Source organism: Lynx canadensis, chromosome B1 (assembly GCF_007474595.2).
Source record: "Lynx canadensis isolate LIC74 chromosome B1, mLynCan4.pri.v2, whole genome shotgun sequence".
Taxonomy (NCBI): domain Eukaryota; kingdom Metazoa; phylum Chordata; class Mammalia; order Carnivora; family Felidae; genus Lynx; species Lynx canadensis.
Genome location: NC_044306.2, coordinates 133,762,428 through 133,787,979, shown reverse-complemented (window position 1 = coordinate 133,787,979; position 25,552 = coordinate 133,762,428). Strand labels below are relative to the sequence as shown.

General features: G+C 39.7%; 1 protein-coding gene across 2 annotated transcripts in view; it reads right to left on the bottom strand.

Moving 5' to 3' along the window:
* Positions 1-20,546, bottom strand: part of SPARCL1 (SPARC like 1) — a 50,355-nt gene extending 29,809 nt beyond the window's left edge. The window contains exons 1-2 of one of the 2 annotated variants that reach the window (XM_030313469.1): positions 20,132-20,323; positions 4,795-4,849 (exon numbers count right to left, since the gene is read on the bottom strand). In XM_030313469.1, the coding sequence (XP_030169329.1) occupies positions 4,795-4,828 (34 nt within the window). In that variant the 5' untranslated portion in view covers positions 4,829-4,849; positions 20,132-20,323. Of the gene's footprint in view, positions 1-4,794; positions 4,850-20,131 lie in introns of both variants that reach the window. The other variant, XM_030313468.2, reaches the window with a different exon arrangement.
* Positions 20,547-25,552: the final 5,006 nt, after the last annotated feature.

The window sequence follows — 25,552 nt, the reverse complement described above, 5'->3', positions numbered from 1 at the left end:
GAGAGAGAGGGAGACACAGAATCCAAAGAAGGCTTCAGGCTCTGAGCTGTCAGCACAGAGCCCAACATGGGACTTGAACGTACAGACTGGGAGATCATGACCTGAGCTGAAGTCAGAGGCTTAACTGACTGAGCCACCCAGGTGCCCTGGGGAGGAGAAGGATCTGGTTTTAGAAGAAAGATGATGAATTAGTTTCAGACTTATTGCATTTGAGTAGAGACATACTTGGATAAATAGGTGTGGAGGTAAGCATAGAGCTTGGGGCTAAAGTACAGTTTTGGATGCTATTACTATCAGAAACCATACAGTGAGTAGAGCAGAGGGCAGGAGCCACAACCCTGGTGAGTAAAGACCATTAGGTAACATTAGAGGATTAGAAAAGGTAAAGGTACAAAGGATGAGGGAAAGGAGAGTCCCATAAGAAAAAGAAAGTATTAAATGTCATAGAGAGGTCAAAGTAAACAAGGCCAGTGAATTATCCATTGCCTTTGCAAATACAGAAGTTATTGGAGAGTGGAGGGAGAGTAAGTTTGGTGCAATAGTGTTGGTATAGGCCAGTCTGCAGTGACTGGAGACTGTATAGACAGTGATGTGATGAAGACAATGAATGTAGATTACTTGTTTAAGATGGTTGGCTGTGAAAGGAAGGTAAGATAGTAGCTAAGGGGGGACATGTGGTCACAGGAAATTTTTATTTGTATTTAAATGTGGTCATTAAAGCATTTTCTATGCTGAGGGGAAAGCATAAGTAACGAATGAGAAGAAAAACGGAGAAAGGAGGTTTGCTAAACAATGATAACCCCAGTGAACCACAACTTCTGGGCTTTATGCCCTGTGACTTTGGCCTTGGTCTTGTGACTTGTTTCAGCCAATGGAACATTAGCAAACATGATGCCAGCAGAGGTTTAGTAAGTACTGGCATATTGGGATTTGTCTTTCTATGGAAGTCATTTACCATGCTGTAAGACAGTTTGGGCTAGAGACAAGTTTGGACCACTGCATGATAAGTGGCCACATAGAACCCTGGAAAATGACAGACTATCTGGGATGGTTTGGCCCCAGCTGAGCTCCCAGCTTGCTGGAGACATGTGAATGACTCCAGACAAAAATCACCAGAAGAACCACCAGGGTGAGCCCAGTTCAGATTGCAGAATCATGTACAAATAAGGGGATTGTTTTAAGTCATTTAGTTTTGGGTTGGATTATTACGCATTAATTGATAACTGAAATGGAGAAAACAGAGAAGCTGCCCAAGTCACTGTGAAGACAATATTGCACAGTGATTAAAGACACAGGCTCTGACACAGGCCTTCTGGGCTCACTACTTAATTTGCATAATCTTGGTTAAATTTTTTAGTTTTGGGGCGCCTGGGTGGCTCGGTCAGTTGAGCATCCAACTTCAGCTCAGGTCATGATTTCAAGCCCCACATCGGGCTTGCTGCTGTCAGCCTGTCAGTGCAGAGCCCACTTTGGATCCTCTGTCCCCCCTCTCTTTTTGCCCCTCTCCTGCTTGCGCACACATGTGCGTGTGTTCTCTCTCGAAAAATAAATAAAACATTAAAAAAATTTAGCTTTTTTGAGTCTCAGTTCTTCATCTGTACAATGATGAAGTGAGATGACAGAATCTCAGGAAGCCTTTGATAAATATTTGCTGGTCTAATATTAAAGCACAGGTGGAAGGTTTAATTTTGAAGAGAAGAGGGATTCTTTGTTCTTTCAGACAGAAGGGAGGAAGGCTTAACTATAAGGATATATTGAGGCAAGGCCCCAGGAATTCATGAAGTTGGACTTAGCTATACCTTTTTTACATTTATATAACATTTCACAGTGATAAAGTACTTTCTTTATACTCTCTTCATTTGATCCAATAAAGAAAGGAAGTAGACAACATTTAACTATAAAGAACCAGAAGCTTAAAGAATCTGAATTACTTTGCTAAATGCAAGGCTTAAGAGGTGAGCAAGGACATTTGCAATGACACGGGTGGAGCTAGAGTGTATCATGCTAAGCAAAATAAGTCGGAGAAAGAGAAATACCATATGATTTCATTTATGTGGAATTTAAGAAACATGAACATGGGATAAGGGGGCAAAATAGAAGGAAGCAAACCACAAGAGACTCTTAATTATACAGAACTGAGGGTTGATGGGGGGAGGTGGGTAGGGACTGGGCTAAATGGGTGATGGGTACTAAGGGGGGCACATATGAGCACTGGGGTGTTGTATGTAAGTGATTAATCACTAAATTCTACCCCTGACACCAAATTTACCATATATGTTAACTAATTAGAATTTAAATAAAACTTCATAAAAAAAAGAGGTGAACAATTAGAATGCACTGCTTTGGACTCTGAATTCAAGATTCTCAAATGGCTGCGGAACTGGCTGCAGACAAGAAATCAGAGATTCGGGCATTGCGCCCTGGCTCTGCCAAGTACTAAATACTACTTTTGAGCAAATTACTTAATCTCTCCAAACTTCATGTATAGAATGAAAATAACAATTCCCTGCAATGTCAAAGAGAGCCATCGAGGGGCACCTGGGTGGCTCAGTCGGTTAAGCATCTGACTCTTGATTTTGGCTCAGGTCACAATGCCACGGTTTATGAGTTCAAGCTCCGTGTCGGACAGCATGAAGTCTGCTTGAAATTCTCTCTCTCTCTCTCTCTCTCTCTCTCTCTCTCTCTAATAAACAAACAACTTAAAAAAATGGGAATCATTGAGGTGGAGAAGCTGTTTGCAAACTCTGAAGTAACAGGCACATGTAAGTAATTATTATTTCCATTGCCCTGCCTTGTGCATCTCATCAATATTATTATAGTCATTTATGTCTTCTATTAAGTATAACATAAAGGAAATGAATCTTCAGTGTTCCTTTGCTTTTTCCCTCCATTGTTCCCTGTCTTCTTCTCCTTGGTGATCTCAAACTGCCCAGGAGACCTAGTTCCAAACATGTTTATGTTTAGTTCACGTGTTAAAAACAAAAACAAACCTGTCCTATATAACACATATTTAAATTCTAGTTTTCTACATGCTTCTAATCCATACTTAGGAGAAAAGGATATTCCTGAACTAATGTCTTCCTAGCCTCAGGTAAGAGGTATTTTCACATTGGCTTTAGCCCATAGGAGGCTACCACAGTGCTGAAAATCTTGGCATAGCTGTGGGAAGACGTAATAAGACTTGGAGTGAGTATAGAGTTTGTCACATGACCTCTGTCAGCCAACTGTGCAGGTTTTTTGACCATCAACTCAACATCTCCTATGTGATCCCTGATTATTGACTGTGTCCAGGATGGAACTATTTTTTAAGGGTCTCATGTTTATTTCCATCCTGAAAAAACAAAATATGAAGACAGAATATAGCTGTGTCATTTAGAATGACCAAAGTGGGAAATCACCCTGAATTTTCACTTTTTTGTTTTGTTTTGTTTTGTTTTTTTTTTGTTTTTTTTTTTTTTTAATTTTTTTTTCAATGTTTATTTATTTTTGGGACAGAGAGAGACAGAGCATGAACGGGGGAGGGGCAGAGAGAGAGGGAGACACAGAATCGGAAACAGGCTCCAGGCTCTGAGCCATCAGCCCAGAGCCCGACGCGGGGCTCGAACTCACAGACTGAGAGATCGTGACCTGGCTGAAGTCGGACGCTTAACCGACTGCGCCACCCAGGCGCCCCTTGTTTTGTTTTAAAGTAGGCTTCACATCCAGCGTGGAGCCCAATGTGGGGCTTGAACTCACTACCTGAGATCAACAGCACTCAACAGACTGAGCTACCCAGGCACCATTCAAATTTTCACTTACAAAGCAGATAACAGTGTTATCTTCTAAAGACTGGACCTCGTGGAACAATCTAGTATCCAGAATGTAGAAGGCCTCGAGTTCTTGTGCTGTGTCCTATGTTGTCCTTCAGACCAGTCTCTGGGCATTTTTGTCTCACTGAGCTAATTGTATTTGCCACACACTGATCAAAATAATTTCACAGCCTTTAGCTTATTTTAAGAACTGAACAAATGTGCTGATTTGTATAAATAAGACAGAATAGAGAACTTTCCTGGAAAATGAGAGATATTTTGAAAATAACTGTCACACTGAAGACTACAGGGAGGCTTAATTAGCTGATGCTTGCAAAGTACTTTGAAAATGAAATTCATGATGTCCTTGCTAAGTATGATGAATACCATTTAATCTTGGATAAGTAAAAAGTCACATATTTTGAGGCATTCAAATTTGGTGTGCACTGTCTACAAAATGCAGAATGTCCTTTTTGTGGAAAGAACAAATAAAACTCTTGGTGAAAAATGAAGAAATGAGACAAATTTTTGAATACAAAGTTATTAGTCTTGAAGACTTAAATATGGAGTGTTGATGTGAAATTAGATCGTTATTTAGCCCAACTGAATGAGTCTATCCAGAGACATTGGCATGGCTGAAAGAACACTGGTATAGAATTGGAATCTAAGTTCCAGACCTGAACTGCATCTGCCAGCCAAGAGACTTTTTTTATTTTTATTTTTTTAATGTTTTTATTTATTTTTGAGATACAGAGAGACAGAGCATGAGCAGGGGAGGGGCAGAGAGAGAGGGAGACACAGAATCCAAAGCAGGCTCCACGCTCTGAGCTGTCAGCACAGAGCTTGATGTGGAGCTCAAACTCACGGACTGTGAGATCATGACCTGAGCCGAAGTTGGACGCTTAAATGACTGAGCCACCCAGGCGCCCCACCAAGAGACTTTTTGTCAAGTCACTGGTTTCTTCATCTACAAAGTAGGAAAAATTATAGTACCTTTCCTATTTACCTTCTAGGGTTGTTTTGAGACCCAATGTGACCATATAGTCATTTGATGATTTCACCTGTAAAAAATGAAATGAAGGGTATCATTTCTTTACAACATTCATGAGGGAAAAATGGCTTAATAACTCCAATAATTAATGCTTCACTGAGACTTTAACTCATCCCTTTAGAGTTCTTAAGTGTTTTCTTTCTTTCCTTTGTACCACTGTTTCTTTTCATGGGTCTGAAGAGGTTAGAGATGAGAGGTGATAAGGAACTTTGAGGCGAGCCTTTTTCCTCTGTTAGGAGCAGAGTGTCTCATTACCAAACTTTCAGGAGAACCTCATTTGGAATTTTAAAAGATGATAGCTAGACTGCATTTTATAGGAATGGCCTTTCTGGGGAAATGTAGGATTTGACATTTCATATGCCTGAAGTTCTTCTACTGGCCAGCCCATGCAGCATGGAAACAAACAGCCAGATGAAAGAAACATTTAGCACGGCAGAAACAGGTCTCCCCATTAAGAACCAAACATCCATGAATGTCAACAGCTTACATGGGTAGCTGTTTTAAGACCATTTCTACCATTTCTTATTTAATACACATAAACATTACAGTACAGTGAAGATGACTGTAAATTCTTTGCTGTTCCTCCTGTAAAGAGGTGGAATTTAATTCTCTTCCTCTTAAATCTGGACTGACTTTAGTTACTTGACCATATGATTGAGGCAGAAGTGATGTCTGAGGACTCTGGAGTTTGGCTCATAAGAAGCTTTGGCATTTTGACCTAGATCTCTGGGATATTTGTTTTGGGAGGCCTGATCTTCTTTGTAGGAAACTCGATCCACCGAAGACACTGTTCAATGGTGCCTGCAGATTACAGCTTTCCATCTGTCTTTGCAAAGGCATAGCATATGTGAGCACAGCCACCTTGGACCCTCCAGAGTAGCTCATTTGCTATTTCAGTACCTTCAAGTGACCTGCCCAAACTCCACACCCACACAAGCTTGAGACATTATGAAATGGTTATTGTTTTAAGTCACTAAGTGTGCAAGCAGCAATACATAATCGGAATATTAAATATCTTGAGTGAAATAGCACTCAGGTATAGTCAGTAGGAGTAGCATCACTTATCTTCACCCAAATATAGTTTTATTGAAAAAGTAGGCTTTGGGGCATCTGGGTGGCTCGATTGGTTAAGCATCCAACTTCAACTCAGGCCATAATCTCGAGGTTCATGAGTTTGAGCCCTGCCATCGTGCTCTGTGCTAATAGCTCAGAGCCTGGAGCCTACTTCAGATTCTGCGTCCCCCCTCTCTCTGCCCATCCCCTGCTCGCTCTCTCAAAAATAAACATTAAAAAAAAAGAAAAAGATTTTTATCATTGACTATTATATATAATAATATACTAGCTTTTATTTTTTGAGATTTTACTATATGCCAGGTACTACACTAAACGTTTCATCTATGAATCATCCGTGTATTCCTACCTATTGCCTCACCTCTACCTCAAGGCATATCCATTCAGTGAGAGCTTCCTGAGCTCTGGACCACTGTGACCAGTCATGGATGAGGAGTCATGGAAGATGGAATTATTTTTCAGGGACATTCTCAAAGATTTCTCTCTCTCTCCAGCTCAGGAGAAATGAGTACATTCTCCCTCTTCTATAATGTGTAATTGAAAGATTACTTTAATTATTATCTAGAGGATCTCACAGGCTTATCTTAGTCAAGGCTGTGCAATAGCCATGTTTCCACACCTCTTCATCATTCCTCTCAGATCTCCTCATCTGATTGTACCACTCATCACTCACTAATCTCACTGGGTCTCATTTCATAACTCTGTATAGGATGGAGCCATGGAGGCTGTGCTCTTTTCTTTTCCTCAGGCATTTGCCAGCCCTTCTGAAAGTTTCCACTGTTGCCTATGTTAAAAATGATTCCAACAGGCTAAGAGAGCATGAAGATCTGAGCAAACATGGTGTCTTTTTTTTTTTTAAGATTTTATTTTTAGGTAATCTCTACACTCACATGTGGGGCTCAAACTCAACAACCCCAAGATCAAGAGTCACACACTCCACTGACTTCATGCCATTGTAAACATGGTATCTTGAAATCAGTTACAGGTTTTTACTGACCTATAAACAAGGTCAAGTCTTTTTTATTTTTTTGAGAGACAGAGAGTGTGTGCAGGGAAGGGGCAGAGGGAGAGAGAATCTTAAGCAGGCTCCTTGCCCAGCGTGGAGACCAACATGGAGCTTGAGCTGAAATCAAGAGCTGGGTGCTTAACTGACTGCACCCAGGCGCCCCAAGTTCAAGTCTTCTGACTTTAGTAAATCTCAGGCTATGATTCCTCTGGTTCCTATCATATCATATAGATGATATATATAACTGAAGCTGAATCAAGTATAGTAAAAATGCTTTGCTTTTGGAGCTGTTTGAGAATGGTGTAGTGGGAGAAATTATTTTGGCCATATTTATTTTTCTTTGCTCAGATAATATTATGATAAATGTCTTTTTATTTCTTCTTTCTCTGTGCATGTAGGGTTTTCTCATACTTATTTTTTTCCTGCCCTCATCTTTTTGTATATCATTTGGGGTAATAGATACTTGAGTGTGGCCAGAGGTGGATATACTACGAAGCTAAGAAGCTTAAGCTTTAGAGCTCCTCACTTGAATGGGCTCCTTACAAAGTCCTACACTTAATTTTGATTTTTCTATTTGGAAAAAGAAGTCCCCACACATACAGCAAACTTTTGGTTCACAAATTCTGAATCTACTCCTGAGTATGACTTACCTGAAGGCTTGGGGCATTTGTCATATTGCAGACTTAATAATATCCGAATGGTTTGCTTCATGTTGTTAATGGCATGACAATTCACCTTTTGAAGCCTAGCCCATGATGTGATCAGACATATTATTCCTATTCTTTTTCTGCCTTTAGTTCTTTTCTCTACCCGTCCCCCCTCCTCCCAGTTTATTTTATTCCCTACGTCCCTGGAATTATTTTCCCCTGAATGCCAGGTTCTTAACTTTCTGCTCTGACTATTCTTATTTGAATTTCCCTTATTAGTTAAACTCTACCAGCATAATATAAAACCTCTTTGGATTCAATGGAAAATGTCTCCCTTTTGTTAATAGAGTAAGTTGGTTGTTAAGCTCTGCTAGTTGGGAGAGGAATTTCAAGTGCTTTCAGCTTTGTGAATGTACCAAGAACTATTCACTGGGGTAGTTCTCTTCCAGGATTAAGAAAAACAGTAAATCATACCTAAGAGCAGTTCCAAGTAGCCTCATTCTCATGGTGTTGGGATCTGCTGGGGAACAATGGTGGGCTTTGATGAGTAGTTCTTGTGTGAACCACTAATGAAAGCACTCACTCCAAGTAGAAGTCCCTCCAGGATTCAGCACATGGTTGAAGCTTCTCATGTGCTTTGGCGAGGTCCAACACATTAAACAGGGAGAACAATTGCTTGCCCCAGTGGTGCAATGTTATTCATTACCTGTCTTCTCTGAAAGAAGCAGATACAATAACCCTAATGAATTTTATGGTTGAGATTTGAGGAATTATTTGAAAATAGGGTGAAAAACCAAAGCATATTTAGGCCTTCAGAGAGGAAGCTCCAAAAGATTCATTTAAGCAAGGAGAGGACACAGCTGGTCTACAGCTGTTTTCTACCTCTCCCACACTGGGAAAAGATTCTTTCCCCCCAGAATCTAGAAACCTTCCATTTGTTCCTCCAGATGCACACCATATCCACTCTCCACTCTTCTCCACCCTGAGCTATCCCAGGGCCTGTGAATTGCATCATCAGGTTCTCTTGCCTGATGGTTTCTGTTGGGTACAGCCAGTGGAGTGCACTGCAGGAGAAATTTGGGCGAAGGAGGAGAGCAAAATCAAGGTATACATTTTCTCAGTGCCCTCTCTGTGACTATGTCCCTCTCCTGAAGGTCATAGCCCCTCTCACCTCTCAGTGATCCTCTCCATGCAGCATTTTCTGTCTGGGTTCAGAAAATGCTCCCTCCCATGGTATGAACAAATTTAGTTCTTATCAGTCTGTTCTTAGAACCCCTTGCAGGTTCTCTATACCCTGCCCACACCTTGATAAATAATCCCATTATACATTTTCTCAAGTCCCCAAATTCAATTTTTTTGGCCTGGATCTGTCATTTCCTTCCTGAAGCCTTGACCACACAACACTTGATTCAAAATTTAGGATTCATGGGTTTGGATATTTTCAGATCCTTTGCCAACAAAGCTGCCTCCTGCTCCCCAGTGCTGCCCTGTTTCAAGTCTGTCCAACAGTTGCTGTGGGGATCCACTTGGAACTTTTGTTGGTATGAAGATTATTCGATGCTAAGGGCATTTGAGATTAAACAGATGCAGAAAGAAACCTTCTTGGAGCTTCCTTTATCTGACCAAAAGCAGAAACTTCTGAGAAATGAGACATTGCCATGAATTCCCTCTTGAGGGCAGATTGTACTCCCAGGAGAGAGACCAAGAGTAAACCTACCACAAATTCCTCTCCAGGAGAGTTTTGTGGCCACTTATACTTGTATAAACAAACATTTTCACAAAGTTTCTTATCTCCAGTTTGTTCTAAAAACCCTTGTCTTTGCTAAAAAATCTTTTGTCCTTCTCACAGATGCTGTTTCTTCCCCTACTCCTTCCTTTCCCCTTTGAAGTTAGCTATCTATATAAACCTTAAACTTGACCTGCTTAAGGAGCCAGCTACTTTTGTTGGCTTCTGTGTGCATATGAATGAACTTTTTTCTCCTGTTAATCTGTCTTTTGTCAGTTTAATTTGCAGACCCCAAATACTGAATATAAGAGGGTGAGGAAAAGCTTTTTCCTCCTCTACATTGCTTAGATGGGGCACATTTTTCTTTTTCTTTATGTTTATTATTGTTAATTTTTGAAGTAAGCTTCATGTCCAGTAGGCTTCAATCCAGTCAGCTTCATGCCCAGTGTGGACACTTAACCAACTGAATCACCCAGGAATCACCATGTTTTTCTCTTTAAATGTAGCATAGCAGTCCTCATCTTTGGAGAGAACCCAAAGCTACAAGGTATTCAAATGTGATCAGCACTCAATAAAGATGATTTTGCTGATAAAATCACAAATTTTGAAGGGTGAATCAAGGAGTTTTAGAAACAAATATGGACAACTAGGTCTGGGAGTACCTATGGTTTTTTCACTTTATAGTCCTCTCCCATTTTTCTTGTCATGCAATCTCTAGAATGTTGACACCAGGATTAATCTGAAACCTTAGAAAGTAAGTTAGTCCCTCTGCTCTTTTCCCCTCCATTATGCAGTCTTTTCTATGCCAAAGGATATCCAACTCATTAGTTCAGTCTGACTAAACATTTTAAACACTGTTCTAAAACCATTGTTTTTGGGTGGTTAGTCCTGGAACATGTAGAAATTTGCCTAATCAAGAGTAGTCTAATTAGCCAAGTTGAAACAAAGTTGTATTTTGGATGAATAATACTGTACAAGGGAATCTGTTGTTAATTCTTTTTGGACAATGACTATTTTTGGTTTCATGACACTAAAAATGTACACACCACATTCAATAACTAGGCTACAGATCTTTAGAGCTATTAGCCCTATTATCATGATGCTGTGAAGTGTGAGGTGAGTCAGCCACCTCCAGCCATGACTATAACCTCAAACCTTACTGTGGCCACCATCCAAACACAGAGGATTTGAGAAAAATAAAACAAAGAACCAAACATATAGTAAACATAGGCTAGATTTTTGTCCGTTACCTTGTGGGAAAGAAAAGAAGTCAATCATATCCAGAACTCAGACTATAGTAACCTTGTATGTTTCTACCCAGAGTATTTTTCAAATTATAAGAAAACATTTGCTTTTGAAATCAATCACTTTAAATTGTTTTCAGATTACAAGGGAACATCAATCAGTTGATTTTATCAGTGAGCTAATGCTGTACTCCTTCCCTGCCCCCATACCTAAGAAGCTACTAAAATGCAAGATCACTGGGAGTACCAAGGTTGAAACCAAAAGCGTTCTTAGTTTAAAACAAAAGCCTGTAGTATGTTCCTTTACCTATATTTTAGGAAATTACTGAAAAGTTTTCCTGGAAAGAGCTTAACTTGCACTCCACTGTGAGGTCCTTGAAGGCTACTATTATGTGCTAAAATTGGGGATCAAGAAAGAAAAAGAGAGGGAAAGAAGACACTTGGGGTTCAGCATTTGTGTTTTGATTCTTCTGAATTCCAACAGAATGATGCATTGATTTAGAGTTAGCTCAAAGTTGTTTGGTCCTCAATAAAAGGTTGAGAAAACCCTGTGAACTAATGGCTTGAGAGTTAAAAATGATTCAGTGGGCTAAGACAGCATGAAGATCTGAGTAAACATGTGTCTTAAAACCAGTTAGAGGTTTTCACTGACCTACAATTACACATATATGTGTATTATATACACATACACATATATATATACATATATATAGAGAGAGAGCGAGCGAGCGAGAGAGAGAGGGAATAGATGATTAGGTAACTGAGGTTGAATCAAGTATAGTAAAAATGTTTTGCTTTCAGAGGTATTTGAGAATCTTTAAATGGTGGATTTTATACTTCTTTATGTACTTATATTAACTTTATGGGTGTAGCACTTTATCTGAAACTAGGGTGAACTTTATCCTGTTAAAAAAACCCACTACTCCATACATATCTGATTAAAAACCTATTAGATAACTGGATGCTCCTTCTAAATTGCCCATGTTTTTGGATAAGCTGAAAACCTGGATTTTATACATATTCTGTGACTATAGTGATTGTGTAGACTGATAGATATTCGAATGTGGTTAAATTTTATTGTTTCAGCAATTATAGACTTATGCCAGGTACTTGTAAAATAGTATTTTCACAAATGACTATTTTGAGAACTGTCTCTGTTTATCTCATTCAGGCTTCAGGAATTTGGGTGACACTTCTGTAAGCAGCGCTGCAGTTTCTCATTATCCTCAAGTGAACAGGTGGCTGACACGGTGGCATAGGAGGTCAAAGATGTCAGGAACAGATTATAGGAGGATATTAGATTAAATAATTCACTACTTTTTTGTTGTTGTTCATTTAACATATTCCAAATTCAATAAAAAAAAGTCATCTTGCTGATGATGAGGGACCATAAGGCAAGCAGAGGGCAAAGCACAAGCTAGCACCAATTCCAACCCCCTCCCCCCCCCAGGGTGGGATGTATGCTACATTCTTCAGGCACTCCTGGCTGCCCAAGGACAAAGGAAAGGGAAAGAATACCAATGGTTAACTGATAGAGGTCACAATCATGCAGGACAGGAGTCTCTATCAGTTTACAAATATCTTAGTGAATTGTAAGAAAAAGGCAATCTTATCAATAGCTTAACTTCCAGAAACCTATAGACTCAGTTTCCTGGAGCCCTTAATATCACCCTCCCCTCTATAGTGACTCGGGGAGCAAAAACAAGAAGGAAATGGCAGGTAAAATGAAATTTCCTCATAACCTGCAGCCCACTGACAAATACTTGAGGCAAATACAGAGTATAACATTTCTCCAGGAACCCCCTACCATCTTAATGATAATGCTTTGCTAGAGGGAAAACAACCGCAGCTTGACAATAGCAAGGCCTCAGGTATCTTAGGAGTTCTCTTTAGCATATCAAAGTCCCTCTGGAGGCCTCCCTTTTGCCTTTACCTCTCACAACTCCACAGTATATAACCAGTCACTCCTCACAACCCCAGTGCAGCTCTTTCTGCCCATGGGTCCTGTCCCTGTGCTTTAATAAAATCACCTTTTTGTACCAAAGATGTCTCAAGAATTCTTTCTTGGCCATTGGCTCTGAACTCTCATCACTCCAAAACCCCATCACTGAATCAAAAATATGTGTCTGGAGAGAGGCTCAAAATTTGCTTTGGTCAACTAATGGATGCTTGAGAAAATCCCCAGAAACTCCAGCATCAGATATGAAAATATTTTTCCTTCTTATGAGAATGGGAGTAGTAATAGATTATGACCACTGTTCCTACTCCAGCAAGTGAAGGTCACTGCAACCTTTCTGCATAGTTGCCTAAGAGAAAGCAGAACACAGTCATACCCGCTGCTTGAAGCCCCTTTATTTGGCTTCCTTTTGTATCAAAAGGATTGGCTTTCACCATGGGAGAGGTTGTAATTGGATTTTACCATGAAAGGAGGTTGTAATTAGATTTCTCAGCAGGTCTACAAGCTCCCTCCCTGGAAAAACAAGGAAAAGGGGCTGGTTATCCTTTCCTCTAGCTGGGAAGGTAGCCCAGCTAAGCTTGAAGGGATTAATGAAAGGCACAGGCAAAGTAGGCCATGTGTGTATCATCCAACCCCATACGATGGAGCGAAGACCTCTCTGCCCTCTAAGACCAGTGTTTGGTCCTTTAGATTGAGGGTGGAAAGCAGTGCATGCGATAGGTAAATATTGCTTGGACACTGCATTTGGTGTGGAACATTTCTAAAAGGAACCCTCTGACACTCGGTCTATCTTTTGATGTCCTGCGATTTCTATCTCCCAGAGAAAGGAAGGGCACCTAAAGTCTGGCACTCCCGAGAATATCATCCTCCATCTAGATTTAAGAGTAAACTTACACAAACTTACCAGAATATATTTTGGGTACTCTGATTCGTTTTGAGTTCTTACCTGTAATTGGTTGCATTTCAGTTTCTAGGGTATTTTCTAGAAGTTTAAATTAGAGTAAGATTGGGTCAGAGTAGATTTTTGTATTTGATTTCTTTTTAGTTTCTAAAGTTTTTTAGAACACTAAATAAATTTATTACTTTAAAGCACTAATTTAAATTTAAACTTAAAAAGATAAGTCTTCTTTTCGAAGTTCTGCTTCATCTTGCTGCTTAAATCTACCTACTGTAACCATTTTTCTCCACCTGGCACTTCTCGTGTCACTACCTCTTCTTTTTATATCCCTTCTCTTTTCTTTTCTCTTAAGCATTAACAAGCTCTCTGACCAATGAACTAGTGTAAACAGCTATCCATTCCTCTAAAAGGAGGAACAGGCTTGGAGTCTATTCTTTTCTAGCTCTTCTATTGGTTATGTAAATGACTCCTTGGAAATGTTAGTGCTGGGAGTTATTGTTTGAAGTCTTTTTAACTGAACTTCCCTCTTGTTGCCTGGAGTTACCCAGGCAGCTGAACTGCCCCCTTTCTCCCTAGATGTTGGCTTCTTCTTAGGCAGTCCCAGCCAAACTTACAAGTCTTCCTCCTTCCCTTCTAGGCCAAGGAAACTAAACAAACGTTGCTTCAACACTTTTGGTTTTCAAGGCAGATTATGATTACTTGATCTGTTCATCTTACCTTGTCTAAAGTCCAACAAACTGAGAAAGACACACCATATATCCTAGAAAAAGGAGAGGTTTGCATTGACCATTTTCCCTATTTTTCTTCTTACTATTGGCATATCATTTCTTAGAGTATGCACATCCATGCTTCTAAATAAGGCTAGGTATATCTTCTGTTGGATTCATTTATATCAGAGGAAGCCTGTAGGCTGCTATTTTTAGTAATTATTTTAACTGTGGAAAAATTTCCTTTCAGGGAAATGTAGTAAACAAAATGATTATCATGGTTATTTCATAATCAATCACAAACAGATCATTTTCCTTCACCCTGTCTTTACATAATAGTCAAAGCTTTTGTTATTAGAGAGCAAACCCTTTAGTCACATTTTGGCTAACATATACATATTGTTACCCGATCCAGAGTTAACACTGATGCTTCAGGGCTTTTAAAGTATTAATGAGTCTCTTAGGAGAGCTCTGTAGCTTGACATTAAAGTCATCTGAAGGATTAAAAAAGATGTTCTTCTATTTTGAGTTCTCTGCTGAGTCACCATCTGACATCAAGGTGACCCAGCCCGGTGAATGATAAAGATTTTCTGGAGCTTTGACCTTCAACTCACCGTCATCCTTCCTAACCAAACCTACTACAATCATGTGGGGCCGAGTGAGGGATAAACACGGTTTATGTCAGTTGGGGCACTGAGTCCAACCTGGTTTTGACAAGAGTTCAACATGAATCAAGCAGATAATAAAAATGCTTAGTGATCAGGGAAGAGGGTATTGTGGAGAGTTGCTTAGGATTTGCATCTCCCATCACTCTGCTCTTTGCTCTCAGAGGAGCTGGCCTTCTCTGTATTCCTCAAATAGACCATGATCTCACTTGCTGCAGGGTCTTTGCACAAGGTGTCACACTGTTAGAATTCTCTTGCCAGCACCCACTTGCCCCAATCACCACCCACACACACACACACACACACACACACACAAGCATACACAAGCACACACAGAGACACCACAGAGTAACATCTATTTAGCCTTCAGATCAAAACAGCCATCAGTGACCTTCGGCAGAGGTCAGGCTCCTTAAACATACTTTCTTAGAACAAAGGTGCTTTACCCTCTTAACACTTATTTCAGCAGGTGATTATATACAATACAAATTCAAATATACTGTGACTTTTTCATCCCCCAAATTATGCTATAAAAAAGAGGGATGTGCTTTATATTTTAGTGCTTCCGAGATCTCTCACATTAAAGACCACTGTCTCAATGACTTCATTTTGAACAACAAAGTACTGTTTCAGGAAAACAGCTTGAAATGATCTCAAGCAATGCTTATTTTTGTCATGCTTAAGATGGTCATCTTGACAATAAAAAAGGAGGTAAAGATATTTAAAGCAGATTTAGTAATTATTCGTGAGGTATGACTTCATTATTGCAAGTGTTAAAATCGCAGTTTTAGAAAACCACACTTTACAAACTCAAGTGTTTTCAAATAAGCCTTGAAAGAGGGCTGGAAAAAACAAAGAAGTAATAAATAGAATGAGAATTTATGCTTAGGGATCCAATTTGCAGCATCCACAGATTTTTAAGAAGTGTGTTATAAACAACTTGCGGAGGACTGATGATGCATTAGTCTGTACTAGATAATTACAGAGTGGATTCAGTGAGTAGATCTTAGGTATCCTCTAAGTACATATTACAATTTACTACCCGTTTGTGCATTTAGGTTGGCCAAGGACTTTGGCTGAGAATCTTTTCATTAGAAAAATAAAGATGGCTTTGTATTCAAGGTCACCTTATGTTTGGGCATAAGCACTTTTTATTAATGTGATGATTTACTTAATGACAGTCTCCCTAACTACACAGTAAGTGCCACTAGAGCACAGCCCTCTCTATATTCACTCCTGCAGCATCTCTGGCATTTCTCATGGTATAGAACATTGAAATGCATGAGTCGTTCAAGACATAAGATTATTTATTGACATAATTGCATGGTCTGGAAAACACTGGAGAGACTAAAACACTAAGATGCTTTAATGCAAAGCATCTTAATAAAAGATGTTTTAATAACCTTTTACTCTGTTAATCAAGATGAGAATTTTCTTTATAAATGTAAAAACCCTTATTTATTTTTCTTTAGAAATTCAATGGTTCACATTTATACAATGATAATTCTGACGCCTATATTCATTACAGTTTACTTATTGGGAAATTCCAAGTTCAAAACAGCTAGCTCTGGGGCACGTGGGTGGCTCAGTCAGTTGAGTGTCTGACTCTGATTTCAGCTAAGGGTCTTGGGATCAAGCCCTGCACTGGGCTCCATGCTGAGCGGGAAGCAGAGCCTGCACTCTCTCTCCCCACTCTCTGCCCCTCTACTCTGCCCAAGCTCTCTCTTAAAAAAAAAAAGCTATTTCCATCAAAGTTGGACACAGCGATGACAAGTATTAAAAGACTATTAAAAGTATTACAAAGTATGAAAAGAACTACTACTTATTGAGCACTTACACACATCATTTCAGTTAATCTGACAATGAATTAGCTGTTACCCCCATTTAACAAATAAGGGATATAGGGGCCTGGCAAGCCTAACAGCTAACCTTGACCACTGGTCACATACTGTAATGAGAGCCTTACACTATCTCATTCAATCTCCACAACAATTTCATGACTATTCTTATCTCTGTTTGCAGATGAGAAGACACAGGCAAAGAGTGTGTAAGGTAAAACACTAGAGAGTGCCCGGATGCAAGTCCTGGTAGATGCCCCAGAATCCCCCTGGATAACCACTGTACTGTGGTGCATTGCGAAGATGGGAGGAGCCGGCAGGAACTCGGAAAATGGATTTATTCTGGGCTGTGCAGTATGTGCTTTGAAGTGAGGTTATTTCTATCTCTCTTCCTTTGCCTTCCCAGTAGTTCTCCCCCCGCACTCCAGAGTAAACTGGTCACTGTTTTAGTAGCTTTCTTGTTCATTTTCTTAACACCTATTCATCGAATCTCTAAAGAAAACATTTAGCTACTCCAACTGGTGTACATAGTTGGTTGCATAATAGGAAGGAAACAAGCCAAGACTGGAGACTTCATTTCTAAAGAAGGATTTTAGAGCAGACTAAGAGTTATTTCACAGAGTGGGTCATGAAACTCAGTCTCTCTATACCCTTTCATCGCTATGACGACAGGCTGCTCCTGCTACATGTAGCCAGAAAAAGCAGCTGACATTTCAATGCTAGGAGCACAGGGGGAGAGGTTTACAAAAACAAAAAACAAAACCCAAACCCTTTCGTTTGAATTTCAGTTAGAAAGGAAAAAATACCCCTGGAGCAAGTCAAAACCCCTATTCTTGCCTTTAGAAAAGATAAGAAAGGAGAAATGTTGGGGGCCTTCTCCCCTGTCCAACTAGGCCAATAAAACAGAATCAACTGCAAAGCAGCATTTCATCTCACTCTCTTAATGGCAATCTGAAACAGAAAACTCCCTTTGGTTTCATTTGACTTGGTCCTTAAGAAGAAACTAATTGATGAAGCAGTAAAGACTCACAGTAATAAATACTTCATGTTGAGCACCCCACCCCCCCCCCCCAGGGGAATAGAGTAGATTCAGATTTATTTTTCCATTCCTTTGGATAAAAAAAAAAAAGACAATTCAAAGAATATTTCCTTCTCAATCCCCAATTCTGTTATCAGAAAAATCATTTCAAGTGTATAACTGAATACTTTCTCACGCTGTGCCACTCTGCCAGGTGCTACACTTGGTATTTTAAAAACATCTCATTTAACTCCTACAACAACTGCACTTATGGGTATTATTATCACTGCTTGCTTAATAGATGGGTAAACTAAGAAACCTTGAGGGAAAACCGAGAGTAAATTCCTTTTTACAGAGTTCTAGTTGGGACACCTAGGTAGGGTGGTGTTTTCATTATTAGCTATGATTAACTGATTGCTTCATATGCACCAGGCATAGGGGTTTTCTTGACTTAATTATCATAACAAATCTCTGAAATGGCAAATAATTTTATGATCCTCATTTCCACAGATGAGGGGACTGAGGCTCAAAGACTCATTTGTCCAAAGTCACAGATCCTGGTAAAGCCCAGGTATAAGCCACGTCTGTGTGTTTCCAGAATTCATGATCTTACTTTATTACACCATCTCCTACAATTATTAGAGACAGCACATTCTGTCCCCCAGAGTTCTGTGTACCTTTTGATGCCCAACACAAAAACCAGGCCCAGGTGGTATTACCAGTGCAAGCTCAGCCTTTGGCAGAAGATGCCCTGTGGGCCTTGTGTGAACCAGACCCCAGCTTAGCTGGGCATCTCTTGGGCAGCCAGGTCTACTGGGGAAGTTCTCCTGGATTTGTGGGGCCCCTTTCCCCTTCACTGAAGGCTGTTCCAGAAGGACATGTAAAGGAAAAGGGCACCTGAAGTCTTTTAACAGCAGTTGTTTATGTTTTTCTTGGTGGAAAAAGCATAAACAAATGTTTGTATACTGTTATTAAATGGAATAAAAATAATAGTCAAGAGAAAATGAAATGAATAGTGTTCTGGAGTTGTCTAGAGACATCACTGTTCATTTCATTCTTGTCATCACTATTTATTTTTATGTAGTTGATAAGTGAAGTTGCACATGAGAAAGTACTGGGGATTGAACCCCAAAAGACCTGGAGAAGAAACCTCAGGAATTGCTAAATAGGTGCACAGAAATTCCATAAAAGGAAAAAGGCAAGATTCATGAATAACATGTACGCATTCTTTTTAAAAATTTGGGAAGTAGCATTAGTTGATTGGATGGTAAGTAGATGAAACAGACTGATTGCTCTTCTTTGCTAGATCTGGTTGAATGAATAGAAATATAAACTTAAATCTTTCCTAAGAGGGGTGTCCTTTTTTTAAACAGTCATGGTTAACAATAGTCACTACCACCAAAGTTTAGATGAATAAGCTCTGAACTCAAAAAAAGTTGGTATCCAAGAGAGAGGGGAGAATTTATTAAAAAGATTTTTGCTGAGTTGGATCGAGTGAACATTTCTATTCAGTGCAGTCAGGCAGTGGGCCAGAGGAAAGCTCAGACACAATGCCAAGGTGACATATTTAACCTCTTTGCAGATTAAAGGCAGTGCAAAAGAGACAGTCTTTCCTCAGTACCGCTTGGTTATAGTATCAACAGCACCCATCTACAGTTGAAAGGATGGTTTTCTCCTGCAGGGGGACCTCTAATACCTAGGAGGAATGAGTGAGCATGACATACATTATTGTTTTATTCTAGTAGAGCCAGAATGATAATACCGTATGATATAGGATTTGCCATAATCTCCTCAGCTCTCTGGTTTCCCTACCTCCTTCCCTCCCCAAGTAGGACATCATCAGGAATTAGAGAAATTTTATGTGTGTGCACCTTAAAAAACAATGGAGGGAGACAAGAGACAGCTAGTCATAAAAGTATAAAAGGGAATTAGGAAAGGAATAATAGTCATAATAACTAAAAAACAATAAAAGAAGATTATAGTAGTGCAGCAATTTTCCTGCCTTTTGGAAAAGCAAAATGTTCCATGTCTATATTGCTGGTAGGTACACACTGGGACAGTGGTGGTGATGAAATAATTTCAGATAATTTAAACATGGAAAACATACATGTTACTTTGATTTGAAAGTTCTTTTTTAAACTACTTCCCTTATGATTTACTTAATATACTCAGTAAAATATTTCTATAAAACACACTTCCAGATTCAGACTTCACCAAGATCTGAATGCTAATCTGGCCAACAACAGTTCTACATTTGTGTTCTTGGTCTTCATTAAAACCATCATTTATTACTACTAACTATATAATCTTGAAGAAGAAAAGGAAACATGAATACAAGAGTTAAAACTTCTTACTAAGTAGCTTTTCTGTAAATCACACAAAAGTTTTTTTTTTTTTTTTTTTTTGTAAATAAATGGCTTTGTCCTAGGAAAAAAATATTAGACATCTTCATTGGATCATGCAGTGTAGTATAACAAATGCCATTAGATGATACAGTAAACGTATTAAAATTTACCTTCAGGTAGGTGGCTGGACCCAGAGCCTCGATACAAAATTGCAGTTGAATCCTCTCTTTGCACACAGCCAAGAAATAAAAGTTTGACAAATACCCAATACACTTTAAAAAATCTCTTCCCTCATTAGCTCTGCTTCTCTGCCCAGACACACATTCGAGTCTGTTGGAGTTGAAATTCTGCTGCTCTGTCAACTAGTCAGGGTCTGAGGTGACAGACAAATGTGGAGGTTGGCACTGGGGGTATTTCAGGCTGTCATCGTTTTTGTTGCAGATTCCTGCAGTTCTCCGGCAGGCTGGCCTCTCCGAGGGCGCGAGGAGCTTTCCAGGCAGTGCAAGCCAACAGGGAAAGAGCTCATTCTGCCAGAGAGACTATGGGGTTAACAGTCCTCCCCTCAAGCTCTTGTTCTCAGAAGCTAATAACTTGGCCAGAAGAGAAGCACGTGGCTCTTCATGCTTTTTTTTTTTCCCCCTTTTTCAAACAACTCTAAAAGCAAGCAGGATCCCTTTTTTTGGGGATTTTTTATTTTAAGACTTTGAAAAGAAACTCTACTGTTGTTTCTTAAAGGAAATTGAGGGGGGGTTAAGGAAGGGGAGAAGAATAATTGCAGCAGATGCATTTTTAAATTTTTTAATTGGAAACTGTCTCACGAATATACTCTCGATTTTAATCATAGCAGGGTACTTCAGATACTTCAAACTTTCTTTAAATGACCTTCAGGGATTTATGTATATATGAAGCATCACTCATTCATATTATAGATCACTTGTATGCTGATTCAGAAACCTTTGCGGTTCACAGACTATTATTCTCCCCACACAACTCCCTACTAACCACCCCCTCCCCCCATATAATGACTGATCTGTTAAGAAACTTTCTCATGAAATAGACTCGCGTTATGCATTTATTTTTGACTTGACATTCTGGTTGTTTGTGTCTAATCTGTTCTACTGCTACTCTCACATTTATTGTACATTTATTATGTGTCAGACAGTGTGCTAACAGTTTGTTATGTGCATTATTTCAGTTGAGTCTCACACGTTTATATGAGGTGAGTATGCTCCCATTTGAGGGCGGTGTAGTATTAAGTGGCAAAGTCTGCATGTTTTGAGGCCACACAGCTTGAGTTTACATCCTGGCTTCACCACTTCCCAACTATATGACCTGGGACAAATTATGTAACCTCTTAAAGCTTCAGTATCCTTATCTATAAGATGGGGGATACAAATATGGGGATGAGAATAATATCTATCTCAGGCAGTTGTTCTGAGTTTTAGGTAAATACAAATGCACAGAACACCTCCTGTCACCCAGCAGATGCTCAAATGTTAACTATTGTGGTTTATAGGAGGAAACCTAGGCTTAGTAGCTGAGTGATTTTTCCAGAGTCTCCAGCTCGTAAAGGTAAAGAGTGGGATTCCAACCCAGCTACCTTGGCCAACTGCTATGCTTGTGTTACTCAAACTACAGGCTATAATACCTCCTTCTGAGTGAGTTGTGAGTTCCTTGAGGGTAGAGATGTGCTCCTTCTTCCTGGAACAGTGCTTTGCAGACTGTCAATGCTCCATTAACTTCAAATGAATGGTTATAATTTAATTTAGATTTTCTACATTTATGCCAAAGTCAGGCCAAAAGCAAAACAATGACAACAAAACTAAACAAACACCCCACCTACAGTTGTAGGCAAATATGTCCTCAGACAACTGTCTCTAGCCATTTTAGGAACATTTGCCCTATTTATTTGTCAGAACACCACAAAAGAAAGGTAACAATAATTATCTCTGTTTTGCAGTTGGGGAAATTTGGAAGCAGAGGAAACTGGGCAATTTGCCTAGGAACCGAAAACAAGTCACCGCGCAGCTGGGAAGTGTCTCACGACTCTACCATCAGGATTACTTGTTCCTAACGGCCTTTGCAGGCACAGGATGAAATGACGTGATGTCCTTTTGCCTCAGACAATGGGATGTTTTTCCTTAGCCAAGGTCTAGGGTGTAAGCAGTCTCCTCAGAGGCAGGATCAAAGGAGTGGTCTGTGTTCAACTTTGTTTCTCTGCCTCTGTGCACATCTGGGTCTGAGAAGTGGAGGAGACAGAGGCACCATTTTTCCAACAGTTCCCGAGGGCCATGGGGATGAGGTACTATTGCAGGGTATGTAGGATAAGCATTTCTGAAGATTTTCCCTGGTTTGGCTATGGAAATTTTCTCTGGAACTCAAATATTGACTTCTTATTCTAACCACATTCCCTATTTATTTGAGATAGCTTTATGAGATTGATTTCAGGTAATTACATCAATTCACTGAGAATGTAGGGAAAGTTTGAGCTAGAGGACAATGGAAAAAAATGTGCTCAACAAAAATACTTTTTTCTAATACTAAAATTGATATTTTACATTTCTATGAAACGATCGAAGTGAAATTTCTTAAGGAATCTATATGAACATAAAAATAATTTGCTTAATGCAAACTAGATCTCTTAAATGAAAATATGCGATTTATCTCTTAAGTGTAAATATATAGCTACAGAGTTCATTTGTAGGTGGCAAATCTTGAGAATTTTGACTGTGTTTCTTATAACCAGATAACAGAGTATTATTTTTTTTAATAAAAAAAACTTTGAATTTACAATGTCTTTTAAGTATGGCTTTATTTTAGGAATGTTCATGGGCAGATATCCAAACTCTTATTGTTTCTAAGGCTGTCATTTCTAAAATAGTTTACAGTGCATGAAGCTGAAGACAATAAACCTATAATATCCACCTAACAGATGGAGCTGTAGATCAGATTTAGAAACTCACCCAGCATCTTGGGGTACTTGGGTGGCTCAGTCCATTAAGCATCCGAGTCTTGATTTCGGCTCACATCATGGTCTCGGAGTTTGTGAGTTCGGGCTCTGTGCTGACAGTGTGGAGCCTGCTTGGGATTCTCTGTCTCCCTCTCTCTCTGCCCCACCCCCCTCAAACAAAACAAAACAAAACAAAACAAAACAAAACAAAACAAAACAAAAGCCAGAGAAACTTACCCAGTGCCTAAATGTGATTGGAGAACTTTGACAAATAAAGAGCATATCAATTACTACATATGAACTGATCCATATAATATCAGCATTGGTCAAAAGGGTCTCACAAAAGCCAATGTCAAAGTTTTTTTTTTTTTTTTTTAACTAAGTGCTAAGTGCTAAGATTCCTTTTGAGAATCTGACAAAAGCTGTGGGCAAGCTCCTAAAATACATTTATGAATTACCCCCCCCCCCCCCCCCCCAGGGGTTCCATGAACTTAAGAACCTCTGATTTAGGTAAACAGAGAACACATTAATCAATCCTTAAGCACTGAATAAGCTTTTTTGGTTTCTGGGTGATGTGAGAGAAATACAGTTCCTGACTATTAGCAGTCTAAGACACAGGACATGCATTCATTGTCAGAAAGGAGCATGATTCCTGTGGAGTAGTGGAGAGCTCCACGTAGGAAGTGAGTATGGATGAAGGTAGGAAGTGCAGTGAAAGCAGAGTTTCAATAATTATTTTGTCCAGGACCTGGCCTGTAGGACTTTCCCCCTTCCACGTATTAATTTGCTAAGGCTATCGTAACAAAATGGCACAGACTGGGTGGCTTACTTGCCTAACAAAAATTTATTTTCTCACAGTTCTGGAGGCTGCAAGTCCAGGATCAAGGTGCTCACTGGGGTGGTTTCTTCTGAGGCTTCTCTCTTTGGCTTATCGATGGCTATCTTCTCATTGGTGTCCTCACATGGATTTTTCTTTATGCTCACACAATCCTGGTGACTCTTCCTTTTTTTAAAAGGACATCAAGGGGGCGCCTGGGTGGCTCAATTGGTTAAGTGTCCGACTTCAGCTCAGGTCATGATCTCACGGTCTGTGGGTTTGAGGCCTGCGTAGGGCTCTTTGCTGGCCTTCAGAGCCTGGAGCCTGCTTCCAATTCTGTCTCCCTCTCTCTCTGCCCCTTTTCTGCTTGCTCTCTGTCTCTCTCTCTCTGTCTCTCTCAAATAATAAACATTAAACAAATTAAAAAAAAAAAAAGGACACCAGGGGCTCCTGGGTGGCTCAGTTGGTTAAGGACTCTTGATTTTGGCTCAGGTCATGGTCTCACGATTCATGGGATTGAGCCCCATATCAGGCTCCACATTGACAGCTTGGGATTCTCTCTCTCCCTCTCTCTCTGCAACCCCCTCTCCCAAATAAATAAATAATATTTAAAAGGATACCAGTCATATTAGATTAGAGCTCCATCTTTAAAACCTCATTTACCTGAATTACCTCTTTAAAGGCTCTATCTCCAAATTCAATCACATTAGGGATTAGGGCTTCAACATGTAAATTTTGGGGAAGACACAATTCAGTCCATTAACACCCCGTTATCTTTCATACCTTTATATTTAATTCCCTAAGGTTTTACTTCTGGGACCCATACTCATTTCTCAGTTCTGTCTTAGCTACTGACTTCTTGTGACATTCCCCTACCTCCCAGCACTACCATCATATCCTGGCCCTGAACAATTTCGGATCTCTCAGCTGTCTTGGTCATCAACCTATTGGGTCAATTTCTGACCATGGGTTTTTGCAGGACGTTAGCCATCCTTTCCCAGCCTGGCTCTTCTATGGGCTTAGTCATACTCTCTATCTGGCCTTCAGCAGAGGCGTGACTTACGGAAACAATAAGCAAGAGAATAGCAAAATATGCATAGTATTTTGCTAAATATAATGCAGTTAATGTGATTAACTGCTATTTTTCTCATAATAACTTTCAAAGCAAAAGGAATAAAAATAAAAGGAGAAAGACTGGCTAGGGTGCGGTGAATTTTATGTCAGTCTAAGCAGTTTGGCTTTTATTCATTAGGTAAAAGGGAGCTCTGGAAGATTTGACCCATTTAAGGTTAGGAAGAAGAGGATGGAACAAACATAACATACTGTATCTAGCAGGCACTTGACTGGCTTAGTTGGTGGAGCATGCGACTGTTGATCTTGAGTTGTGAGTTCGAGCCCCATGTTGTTTGTAGAGATTACCTAAAAATGAAATCTTAAAAAAAAAATAGTATCTATCAGGATAGGTTGAGCCACAATAACAAATATCCCCAAAACATCAGGGACTTGCAACAAAGGTTTATTTTTCATTCATGCTACATGTTTACCGTAGGTCTATTGGAATTGCGTTATACATTGCCTTCATTCTGGGATCCAGGCTGATCAATCAGTTCCCTTTGACGAAGAAAAAGAAATATGGCAAACTACGCTTAGTTTTAAAGCTTTTGCCTGAGTGTGATACATATCACTTCTGACTACATCTCATTGACCAAAGCAGGTCATGTGGCCACACCTGAGCTTAACAGCGTGGGGAAGTATATTCTTCCTACAGAGAAGAGGAACTATAGTCAAGAAAACCAGAACGTAGATTTTAATCAGAATGGAAAA